The sequence below is a fragment of the Chrysochloris asiatica genome, unplaced genomic scaffold (assembly GCF_000296735.1).
Source record: "Chrysochloris asiatica unplaced genomic scaffold, ChrAsi1.0 scaffold00042, whole genome shotgun sequence".
Lineage (NCBI taxonomy): Eukaryota > Metazoa > Chordata > Mammalia > Afrosoricida > Chrysochloridae > Chrysochloris > Chrysochloris asiatica.
Genome location: NW_006408560.1, coordinates 6885341 through 6898611, shown reverse-complemented (window position 1 = coordinate 6898611; position 13271 = coordinate 6885341). Strand labels below are relative to the sequence as shown.

Genomic DNA, 13271 nt, shown 5'->3' with positions numbered 1-13271 from the left:
ATCACCAAGGTCATATTTTCCAACTACTGATCCTTCCTCTTTGCTCCCAACCTTTGCATTCCAATCACCAGTAATGATCAATACATCTTGATTGCATGTCTGATCAATTTCAAATGTAAAAAGTTGGTAGAATTCTTCCATTTCAACCTCACTGGCTTTAGTGGTTGGTGCGTAAATTTGAATAATAGTGGTATTAACTGGGCTTCACTGTAGGCACATGGGTATTATCCTATCACAGCATTGTACCTCATGACTGATCTGGATATGTTCTTTTCGACAATGAACGCAACACCATTACACTTCAATTTGTCATTCCGGCACAGTAAATAAACCATGTGGTTGTCAGATTCAAAATGGCCAATACCAGTCCATTTCAGTTCACTAAAGCCTAGGATTTCAATATTTATGCGTTCCATTTCATTTCTGACAACTTCCAATTTTCCCAGATTCATACTTTGTACATTCCATCTTCCGATGTTCAATGGATGTTTACAGCTGTTTCTCTTCATTTTGAGTTGTGTCCCATTAGCAAATGAAGGTCCCACAGGCTTTTCTCCTACAGGCTTTACTCCATTCATGTCATCATGGTCAACTGTACTTTGAGGAGGCAGCTCTTCCCCAGTCACATTTTGAGTGCCTTCAACCTGAGTGGCTCATTTTCAGGCACTACATCTGATGGTGTTTCTCTGTCTGCTATTCATAAGGTTTTCAGTGACTAAACATTCGCAAGTAGTTTGTCACACTTTCTTCCTAGTCTGTCTTCGTCTGGAAGCTCATTTGAAACCTGTTCACCATGGGTGACCCTGCTGGTACTTAAAATACTGTTTTCATAGCTTTCAGATCACAGCAACTCACAAGCCACCACAGTATAACAAACTGATAGACAAGTGGTGGCAGATATTAAATATGCAGGTGAAAATTTATGACATAGAAACAGGTGTTAAAGTTATTATGACCTAATTTATATTCATAAATTTTAGGAATCTGGGATAAAATTCTAATAGCTGTTGTTAAGTGCCATTGAATCAGTTCCGACTCACAGTGATCCTGTATAGGGTTTCCAAGGACTAACTGGAGGGTTTGAACTGCCAACCTTGTGGTTAGCAGTCCAGTGCTTATCCTACAGCACCACACCAGGACTCCAATTCTAACAGCAATCACCTATAAAGAATAATCCTAAGAGACCAGGGAAAAGGGAGGGTTTTTTTCAGTTAAAACATTCTGTGTTACTACAATTTAAAAAGAAATCTTAGTAAGCATTTACTACCTTTATAATAAAATACTAGATAGACAACTATCAGCACAGAAGAATAAAATAAAAATATTAAATCAACATAAAGGTAACAAAATATTTACAATGTATAAAATGCATTCTGTAGTGGGCATAAAAGGGCTTCTAAAAAATTATTGTATGCATTAAGGTAAGAATCACTATAATGGAAAGAATTTTTAATGCTTCCTGAAGAAATGAGTATGTCATTTTATACTTCACAAAATATGAACAATTTTTAGTTCACAGTTTGGCCTGAACAAGTATATCTATTCATTCATTTCTTCAGAACTAATATTGGTTCACTTAAAATTTTCAGGAATTGAAGGATTGGATAACTAAACACACTGCAATTTGAAGAGTGACTTAGTCACATTTTACAAAGCACTATCAGATAATCCTAAAGTGCTCTGGTAGCGTAGTGGTTACGAGTTGGGCTGCTATCCTCACAGTCAGCAGTTTGAAACTACCAGCTATTCCACGGGAGAAAGATAAGGCTTTCTGCTCCCGTAAAGATTTATAGCCTCGGAAACCCTGTACAGGGTTGCTATGGGTCGGAACCAACTCGATGGCACTTAACAACAACAACAATCAGATAATCCTGGTGTGGCGCTGTGGGTTAATGCACCAGACTGCAAAGCTGTTTGAACTGCAATGTTGGCAGTTCAAGCTCACCAGCTGCTCCTCAGAAACCGTATACAGGGTCACTATGGTCTGGAACCAACTCGACGGCACTTAACAACATCAGATAATCAGGAGTCCTGGTGTGGCACTGTATGAAAAGCACTGGACCACAAGGTTGTATAAATTGCAAGGTCGGCAGTTCAAAATCACCAGCCGCTTCTTGGAAACCCTGTACACGGTCACTGTGAGTTGGAATTGGCTCTATCGTACTTAACAACAATAATCAGATCATTTGAGTCCTGGTGTGATGCTCTAGGATAAGCACTGGACTGCTAACCACAAGGTTGGCAGTTCAAACCCTCCTCGGAAATCCGATACAGGTTCACTGTGAGTCGGAACCAACTTGACAGCACTAAACAACAACATCATATAATTACAGCATGCGGTAGCTCTAAAGGATAAGTACTGGACTGTAAAACACAAGGTCAGCAATTTGAGTCCACTAGCCACTCCTCAGAAAAAAGATGAGGCTTTCTGCTTTCAGAAAGATACCTCGGAAACCCTATACAGGATCAATGGCACTTAACAACATCACATAATTATCTAATTTGGTTCTCTCACATGCACACAACATGAAAGTAGGAAGCGTAAAAAATTTAATAGATAACACAACAGAATCTGATGGTAAGTGTTTTGCCCAAGTTGTATAGCTAGTAAGTGGTACTGCCCAGCCTTTGAATTTTACATTCTTAGGTCTAGTTACTTTATATTCTTATGTCTAGTACTTCTTTCACTATTTCTAAATAAAGAAAATCCAGCAATAATTTATTTCACTTTCCAAGTCTCATATTCATGACTGAAATAACTCTCAAAAGAAAATCTGTAGTCTTGCTATCAGCATTTCCATACAGCATATACTATATAATCATCAATGTATTTAAGTATCTAACCAGGAAGACTTTGTTGCCAAACATTTAAAAGTGAATTCCAAAAAGAAACATGAATTACTTAAGTGATTACTCACTGTTTAGTTTTAACCATTTCATTGCTGGAGTCCTGGTGTTGTGGTGCTGTAGAATAAGCACTGAAGTGCTAACTATAAGACTGGCAGTTCAAACCCTCCAGAAACCCTACATAGGGTCAATATGAGTCGTTACCAACTGGACTGTACCTAACAATGCCATTGTTCCACTTGGATAATAGAAACAATCAGAAATTGGTTAAAGTTCTGCTTCAGTGTTTTACAAAGAATCACTTACCTCCCAGACTAATACACATTTATTGGTTTTCTTCACAGCTTCCTCATCAGACTCTTCATCATCTGGAAAAGAAAATACAGCTAAGTCTCACTCTACTCAAGTCCATCCATATTCTCTGAAATACTATCACCTGTTTTGCTGGGAATAAATGTCCCCTTTTCTACCATTCTTTACTTTCCTCAAATAGACTGGAACCTCCAAATAGGCAGGAACACAATTAATTCAATAAACATTTTTGAGCACTTACTATGTGCCAAGAGGTGTGCCATGTACTAGAAATAAGGAGGTAAATCAGAGACAAGCAGTGAACAATAATAGTTTGTTCTAGGCACTTGTAGGAGCTAGACTTCAGATGGCAACAGGGTAGTCCATTCTTAAGGAGTTTTTTTGTCTAGCAGGGGAGGAGGACAGATGTAACCAAATGAAAATGTCTTAGGAACACTTGAAAACCAAAGTAAAATAAAGGTCAATTATAGTATAAAAATGTACTGTTAAGTACTTCAAGGACAGAAAGTAAAGTGGAGACAAAGTTAAGAAAAACTAAGAGTCTGCAAATATTAAATGCTATCCCAGGTCTTCAAAGAAAGGAAGAATGAACACAGATGAAGGGATAATACTGTCAAATATATATAAAGAGGTAAGATAAAGTTGGACAACCGAAATAAGTCTACAAGAGTAAGTCAAAAAGTATTGCTAAAAAAAAAATTCATAGAAACCTTTATTAAACAAAATTACCAAAACGTGAAGCTATTGTTTCTCAAAATATCCTCCATCTAAGTCTACAGATTTTTGAAGCTGGCATTTCCATCTCTCTGAAACCTTCACCAAAGAATTCTACACTCTTCAATTTAAATGTCAAAATGGAAATCTTGGCATCCTTAAGGGACTCAAATTGTGTTCCTTTTATAAGTTCTTTGAATTTGGGGAACAAAAATAAGTCTGAAGGGGCAAGATCAGGACTGTAAGATGTTATTTTCATAGAACAGCCTTTAGCCTTGAGGAATAAACAGGCGCATTGTTGTGATGGGTAAAAATTCCTTGGCACAACTTTCCTGGCCTTTTTCTTACCAACACAGTTTTCAATTTTCTTAAAACTTTTTCCTGTTGTTGTCTTTTGAGATTTCCCTTTTGGAATTCCAAAAAACAGCTACCACAACTTTCTGAACTAACCTTGATGCCTTAACTTTCACTGGCTCAGTAGCTCTCTTCTGAAGCCAGTTGTGATACAGGACCTTGTTCTCTGGAATATATCGGTAAATCCAAGACTCTACCTTGGTTACAAAGCAGCTCTGGTAGCGTAGTGGTTATGAATCGGGCTGCTAATCTCACGGTCAGCAGTTCGAAACTACCAGCTGGTCTGCGGGAGAAAGATGAGGCTTTCTGCTCTTATTAAGATTTATAGCCTCGGAAACTCTGTACAGGGTCACTATGAGTCGGAACCGACTCCACGACCCATAACAACAACCTTGGTTATAATTCATTCCATAAAATTGTTTGCCATTAGTTTCCATCTTGCTTAGAAGACTGATGGAAAAGATAAGCTCTGAACTAGCTGATCTTCATACAAAGCTTTTTAAAAATTTCAACTTATTCTAAAAGTGAAGTTTTACAAAACAGATCATCAGTTTTACATTTAGCAAATCATATACTTTGCTTCATTACAATGACTGCAATCCCCTCCATGTACCCACAGTTAATATTATTTACCTCTATTTTCTCTAACTCTGTGTCTCCTGCTACCTTTTTTCCTCTGTCAACCTCCCTATTGTATATTGCCTGCCCCATCACCCATGTTAACATGTATCTACTGTCTAACTGTAAATAATCCCTTGACGCCCCACCTGGTAACCATAATACAATGTTTCATTAGCAAGAAATATCTTTACTTTTTACAACAGTGGTCTCATATATAATTGTCTTTTGTGATTAATTTCATTCAGGAGTACTGGTGTGGCTTAATGTGCTGGACTGCAAAGTAAATTTGAACCACAGGGTCGGTGGTTCAAGCTCACCAGCTGGTCCTTAGAAACCCTATACAGTGTCACTATGGGTCCAAATCAACTTGATGGTACTTAAAAATTTCATTCAGCATAATGTCCTCTAGGTTTATCCATGTAAAAAATTTTTCAGATTTGACATTATTCTACATAATATTCCATTGTGTTTATGTGCTAAGATTGTTTAACCACTCTTCTGTTGCTGGGCATTTAGGCTGTCTCTATCTTTTTGCTATTGTGTATAGTGTTGCAATGAACATAGGTGTGGATACATCTCCTTTGATTTTTAGTTTATTTCTTTCTTTGTGTGTAAGGTATGGCTCTTGTAAGCAGCACATTGATGGATCCTGTCTTATTATCCGTTCCACTACTGTCTATCTCTTGACTAGAGCATTTAATTTACATTAAATGTAATTATTGATAGATATGAATTGATTGCTGTCATTTTGCTGGGTTTTGTGTGTGTGATGCTGGTTTCTTTGTTCCACATAGTTTTCTGCACTGAGTTAATTTGTGGGTTTTCTTTTTCATTTTCTTCATTTCTGTTAATGTCTACTAAATCTTTTCTATTTTGATACGAAGATGTATTCATTTTCTTTGAGATTAGCCTGTGATTTATGTATTTTTACCCATTTAAAAGTCTCACATAAAGCTTTTGGTACCCATTGAGACAAAAGCTTGGTGAGGCCAAGATATTTGCTTAAAATTGAAAATGTCAAATCATGTGAGTTCCTAACTTCTGTAGCTGTTACACCAATGGCAATTCTATAGTCGTCTTACAATAGTTTTTGGACTTCAGAAAGTTTCTTCATTCACCTAGGTTGATGGACTTCCCTGTCTTGGCTTATCCTTGAGATCGTCCTGACCTTCCTTAAAATGCTTGATCCATCTAAAATTGTTTTATGTGGGACAGCATCCCTATAAAACTCGTTGCAAAGCTTGGGAAGATGTCCACTTGAGTTCTGTTTTTAAAATGTGAAATAAACCCTGATCTCAAAATTATATCCTGTTTTTTGAAGACACCCTAATGGGACTAAAACAAGTATATTTCTGAAAGAACTTGTTTGCAGTCACCCACTAACTACAGAGATATAACTAAGCATATTCTGTTTGGAATAAACCCATGCATATATGAACTGGAACCCTAAGAACAAAACTTTTTGACTTACCCTTGTATTTTCAATCAAGGAAGGTAGAGAGTTGTTGGTGTTTTTTTTTTTCTGAAAATCTGGTTTCAACCCTTCTTAAAAATTTTTAAAATCAAAGAATACAATTCAACACTACAAATATGAATGCATGAATTGGTAAGTCTTCACAAACTAAACACATCCATGTAACCAGTATCCAGATCCTGGGCACACAGAGAAACCAGTTGGTAGAAAGGCCTTAAAGGACAGACATAAAAACTTTATAATGCATATATTAAAAGCTATAAGGCATATAATTGTTATAATAAATGTTATTATGCATATAAAAAGTATTAGATGAATATTTAGCAGCCTTAGTTCGAATAGGTCTTTCTAAAATTCCTTAAGGTGAATACCACCTTAAGGTAACAAGAATGTCAGAGGGAGGGAATAAGATGCATGAATAGATAGATGTACAATACCATCCCCACCTCCCATAGGACTCCCATTTAATCTCCCTCTAGCCCCGATTCACCATCTCCCTTTGTGTTTGATGTTTGTTCATCCCACTTTATCCGATGCAGCATAAGACGCTTAAATTTCTTCTGGGCTTTGGGGCCTAGAAACAGAGAAGAAAAATTTTTTGCCAGAACTGTGGAAGATGATGGGGTGGAGAGAACCTCTGAGCTCAGCTAATGCTCAGAACCTTAATATGGTAGTTCAACTAATCCCAGGAACCAAATTTTGGGACTTTCTACTCCAGTAACATAGAAACAGAGGCCCTGGGTATTTAACCCAGGTGGTGCTCGAATATACTTTTTTACCCCCCTCTTCTCCACCATGCTAATCTTTTCTAGGTCTAGTGCTGTCTGGAAATAGTCTTTCTCCATTTTTTCAGACTCACCCCCTTCCACTACTACCACGTTGACATCCTTGTGCAGTACCACCACCCCTGTCAGGTACAGTTGCCCAGCATTGGCCTCAATCTTGAACTTCTTGGCTGGGTTGCTCAAATTTCGAACTCTGGAGAAGGGAAAGTTTAGTTATGGCTTTCATTTTAGCATCAGTAGCTGCCTGAATGGGATGGAAAATAAAACAGATGGATCCAATATGGTTTTCTCTCTATAAATAAAGCCCTCTGGAGTAAGCATAAACATGCTTTAAAAGGTAAAATTGAGTCTAGAACTAGAACTAATTTCATGTCTTCAAATTCTGGCAGCACTGTATAACTTATAGCAAATAGTAGGCAATCAGAATTCACTCTGAGAAGAGTGAAAGGCATTTACTATCATCCAAAAACATTTATAAACAAATTGTACACAACAGTGTAAAGAGCCATAAAGTCTTTGTCCTCTTGATGCTTATAATATAGTCACAATACTATATTTAAAAATTTTCTAAAAGTTACATGAAAAACCATTAATAGCAATTACTTACAGAGAGTGGTGCTAAAATCAGAGAGTAAGAAAGAGATATTTTCATTATATGCCCTAATGTAGTGTTACAATTGTTTTATCTTAAAAAGCATTCACTACATTTATAATAGTGCTCCACTTTTATAATATACCCCCAAAACCGCACAATCATGGAGTTAATATCAGCTCGTAGCAACAATCATGGAGTTAATATCAGCTCGTAGCAACCTGTGTAGAGTTTCTGAGACTCAAAATCTTTACAGGAGCAGAAAGCCTCATCTTTCTCCTGTACAGTGACTGGTGGCTTTGAACTGCTGACCTTGTGGTTAGCAGTCCAGTGCTTATCCTACAGTGCCACAGGGTTCCTTCTTTTATAATATGTTGTTAAACGCTGTTGAGTTAGTTCTGACTCATAGCGACCCTATATTGGGTTTCCAAAGAGCAGCTGGTTGGTTTGAACTTCTGAGCTTGTGGTTAGCAGTTAAGTTCTTATCCTACAGTGCCATACTCAGTTAATAAAATACAAGCACATTTAAAAACTAGAGGGTACACATGTATTTACATAAAATAGTAACAGAAAATATTAAATCAACATGAATATAGTAAAATGCTTAGAATGCATAAGACACATTTTGGAAAGGGGGGGCAAAGGATTACCAAAAAAATTTGGGTACATATCAGAATAAGAATCATTACCGAGGAAAGAAAATTTTGATTCCTAGAGAAATCGGGTGATATCTGATGCTTCACAAAGAACAAACAATCCTACACTTGGCCTGAACAAATATATTCATTCATTCTTCAGAACTGATACTAGTTCACTAACACTTCACCATTAGAAAAAGACTTCCCTAGTTCCTAATTCACACTACGATCAATAAAATTGAGTAGAGACTGATATTAGATATGCCTTTAGCTCATACTAAGTCTATATTAAGCACTTAGAAAATATCTTGTATTTCTATGGAAAAGGCTGGCCCAGTATGGACACCTACCTATATACAGATATGTGTACCCCCTGTGAAATGTCTTCTTTAAGCTTTTTAATTTTCTTGACCTTTCTCTGTTCTGCTGTAAGTTTTCGGGCAGCGTTGGCCTCTTCATGCGCTCTGTCGTGACAGGAAGGACATCCACAAGTGAGAAAGGCATTGAAGATCAGAGGCAGGGCTGAGGGAAAGAGAGAGCAACAGAGGACTCTCCCCTCCCTCCAAATATGGATTCCCCCAGGAGACTTTAGGGAAGGTACTTGCCCTGGGTTTTCCACCCAATCCCATGGCACTTACTTCTGTCTTTTTGCCATCTGAGCTCGCACGTGGGCTTCTACCTTCGTAGGGTCTTGTATAGCTTCTGTTCCTAACACTCGCATCAAATTAGAAATTCTCACTGCAATAGAAAAAGAACAAAGATCAATCTCCTAAATCAATTCTTTAACTAGGATACATGTGTTATAGCTTCTCCATCAATTCATATTGCTTATCTATTTCAAATCTCTGCTCAAGAACCACTACCTTGATAATCCCACTCAATTAACCATGCACTAGTGGAAGATCACACAGCTAATATGAGTAGCTGGTATGTGTGTGTATGTATATATATATATGTGTATAAGTTCTGGTAATGTAGCGGTTACGAATTAGACTGCGAACCACAAGGTCAGCAGTTCGAAACTACCAGCTGCTCCACGGGAGAAAGATGAGGTTTTCTGCTCCCGTAAAGATTTGCAGCCTTGGAAACTGGACTTCACTGTAGGCACATGGATATTATCCGACTCCATGGCACACAACAACATATATACACACACACACACATATATATATAGCTTGAATGCTTGTGAAAGACAGGGAACATAATTTCTTTACTAGTTTCTTCTCTGATTACAACTTATAGTAAAAAATTCTAAATGTAACACTGCTCATTCAATTATTATTGCTTGATAATGAAAAGTATAGGGGTGAGTTATGTTCTTTTAACTTTGTTTTCATTTTTAATATTAAGAATTATGTACGTAATAATAATACCCAAATACTGCAACTACTAAGATTTTAGGGATGAAAGAATTAGACCGTAAAAATAAGTCCCTAGCCCTCACCATTATAAAAGACTCCCTTCCTAGTTCCTGATTCACTCTAAAGTCATTAAAAAGTGAGTAGCTAAAATGAACTTTATGACCATCATACCATTATATGTCTTAAAGATCAGAGTGTGATATGGTTAATAATACTTAAAAAGAAACTTTATTGACCTGTCTTAAACAGAAAAGATAGTAGACATCTTAGGAAATATTGGGAGAAAAAAAAAAAGAACCAAATGCAGAAAAATGCTAAAAATTCTAGAATAAAAGATAAAAAAAAGCAAAAACTTGTCACTCTTTCTTCTTTGTCTCTAAGTTATGTACCTTTGGGTTCTGGAGGAGGCATTAGACCCAGTCTGACTTTCTCTTGTAGTTCCTTCTGTGCTTCCCTCCTTGTTTGCCTCCGAAGTTTCTTCTGTTCTTTCTTGGTAAGATACACTCCCAGAGTAACCGGTGTGTCATTGTCAACTGTCAGGCAGAGAAATGAGTATTCCAAAGCAATGAATTAAAAGGGATTTAGATAAATAGAAGTCACATTAAAAGAAACTTTAGCCTAAATATTGTTATTTTCAGGTTGTGATATTATGGTTATATTTAAAAACAGCATTCTTATCTTTCATGAGTAGTATTCTAACTTGCTTTGCCTTTAAGCAGTTTAACATCAAATGAAATATATAATATAAAAACCAAAACTGGAACTGCTTTGGTTACTGTAAGTGAAGATCTGAGGGTATATGAAGTCTGGTTGGTACAATGGTTAATATACTCAGCTTCTAAACCCAAAAGTTTGAGGTATGTGTCCACCCAGAGTTACCTGGTGATTTACTTGTGAAAAATCAATTGTTCAAAACCCTGTAGAGCACAATTCTACACTGTCGCACATGGGGTCACCATGAGTTCTAAATCAACTCAATGGCAACTGGTTGGTTGGGTGGTTAGGAAGGATCTCTAGAATCCATCTCCTGTCTTTCTACAACAGTTTAAATATCAATAGCCTAGAATATGAAATTTATGTTTTAAGATCTACAGAGATTAGGAAGAATCCTCAGGATTCCTAAAGCAAGTCTACTCATCCTTCTAATGAGCCACAGTTTTAACAGCTAAGTAGAATCTGGTTAGGTAAAATCCAGTGATTATTATAACTTGTATTATTTCTAATAATAGGTCTTAATCTCTTTTTCTAAACTGAAGCTACTGTCCAGTGAATTTACTAATTGGGGTATTATCTTCTCTATTCATCCCAAGCCTGATGGAAGTATTAAAATCTTTTACGATCTGTAAAACTCTTAAAGACAAATTAATATTAGTTCTACATATGAGGAAATTCAGTGTTGTAAGTGACTTACCGTAAGTATTAAACTAGCTAAAAACATTATTGCTGTTGTTAAATACTGTCGAGTCGGTTCCAACTCATAGCAACCCTGTATAGGAGGAGCAGTTGGTGGGTTTGAGCTGCCGAATTTGTAGTTCGCAGTCTAATGTTATCCCACAGCGCTACACCAGGAGTCAAACATAGCCACAACTAAAACCCATCTCCATTCCCCTCAGACTATGGCCTGAAACTAAACTCACTCCCATGGCTCAACTTTTAGCCAAACAACAGATAGGCCTACAGGTTGAATGATAACATCAGAGACATACATACTCGTTACAACAATCAATCATATGAGATTAAAAGGGGAGCATTTGCATAGGAATAAAGCTCAGTAGACAGGAAAGGATAGGAAAGGACAACTGGAAATGGTAAACACAGGAAGGAAGTTGGAAAAGTGTTGGTACACTTAGACTGCAATCAATGTCACAAAATAAAATGTGTATGAACGGTTGGTTGAATGGAAAACCAATTAGCTCTGTAAACTTTTACTTAAATCATAATCACAGTTAAATAAAATTTCTTTTGACTGAGCCAATAGATTTTTACTATAAAAATTATAAAAGAAAGGATGATGATAAAGATAGGCATTTAGTGGGGGTGACATCAAGACTCCAGCTGAAGTCAGCACTATGGTAAAAGCCCAACCTGAAATATATCCATGAGGCCGCAACACACCAGAGCTGCACTGTCAAATACGGTAGCCACTAACTACATGTGCTATTTATATTTAAATGTAATGAAAAATGAATAAAATTTAAAATATTATAACTCTGTTTTCAAGCGCTCAGTAGTCTTATAGTGACTACTGGATTGGACAGCACAGAACACGTCCATCTTAGTATAATATTCTGTGGGAATAGAGACTTGATTGAGATTACCTGGAGGATTGAGCTGGGCTGGATGCTCAACAAGATTTGTGATTCCAAAATAATCTTCTCTCTTGGGATTTTCCTCTGTACTAAAATTGGAGGAAGAGGGGAAAATAGGAGAGGTGGGTAGAGATGATTTTTCTGAGAGGAAGCCTCAAAAACACAATGGGAAAAATCCACTAGTCGTAATGCATTCAAGCCCCTTTTAGCATTTATAGTTCTATAATATACATTACATACAATTTTCAAGATGACAAAACTAGGTCTCACTAAGATTGGATGTACTTTACACCAGACATTCTCAACCTTTTCTGTACCCTAACATCTCTGAGAGGTGCCATATTCTCTCATTAGTAACAATATAACTCCCTGGAATAGTGATTGAGAAAGGAAGGGTAAAGAAACGCTGAGACACAGTCTCCTAAAGTCATATACCAGAATGACACAGAAATAGTTAAAGTTCTCTAAATATTTCTTATATGCTTTATTAGCCATCTCTTCCTCCACCAACTAAGAATCTTTGCTTTATATTACCAATTGTGATCTGTAAAAAACATATATGCTTTTTATTAGGTGAAGGATGTAATTAAGAAAACATATTATTATAATCAAATAACAATGTATAACAAAAGTAAATAGAAAACTCAGATTTTTTTTAAAAGATTATTTGTGGCTCTGCTTCTCCTCTATTAACCCAAATAACTCAGAATAATCCACAAAATACTATATGCTTTACATATATATTATTTTGTGTTTAGTTAATTGTTTCTCATGGATTAAAAAAGCTTTTATTTCATGCAAGAGAACCATTCTTCCCATTAAAACTACACACTTATTCAAAGATTTAGCTAACTCACTCACAGGTCAAAACCATTGGGGATGATATATGAGTCCCACCACTCAATTTCAGGGATATCTCCTTCTTTCAATTCCTTCTTAGGAGCAATGAGGGCCAGCTTAGTTGAAGTATGGATGCCTGTTTTTCGAGCTGCCTGTGAGATCTCTGCCTGCAGCTTCTCTAGTTGAGCCTAAAGACAAAATAAATGAAAGCAGGAAGATAAACAGGAATCCCAGAAAACAGGGATGTGGCAGAATGAAGATTTTTTTTTTTTTAACTAAACCCTTGGAGTCCTGGTGTGGCACTGTAGGATAAGCACTGGACCGTAAGGTCAGTTTGAGTTATGAGGACTGATTGTGAGGGTTGGAAATGTAAAGGTAGACTTTTATAGCAAGGAGGGGAGTGATTAACTTTCCAGTCTAGGAG

General features: G+C 36.7%; 1 protein-coding gene across 3 annotated transcripts in view; it reads right to left on the bottom strand.

Annotated features, from left to right (window-relative positions):
- The window catches only part of PRPF3 (pre-mRNA processing factor 3), a 32269-nt gene that overhangs the window by 3246 nt on the left and 15752 nt on the right, over positions 1-13271 (bottom strand). For all 3 annotated transcript variants that reach the window (XM_006861366.1, XM_006861367.1, XM_006861368.1), the window contains 8 exons: positions 12869-13035; positions 12017-12096; positions 10088-10231; positions 8976-9075; positions 8688-8801; positions 7182-7300; positions 6813-6896; positions 3154-3215 (listed from right to left, as the gene is read on the bottom strand). In XM_006861366.1, the coding sequence (XP_006861428.1) occupies positions 3154-3215; positions 6813-6896; positions 7182-7300; positions 8688-8801; positions 8976-9075; positions 10088-10231; positions 12017-12096; positions 12869-13035 (870 nt within the window). The remainder of the gene's footprint in view (positions 1-3153; positions 3216-6812; positions 6897-7181; positions 7301-8687; positions 8802-8975; positions 9076-10087; positions 10232-12016; positions 12097-12868; positions 13036-13271) is intronic.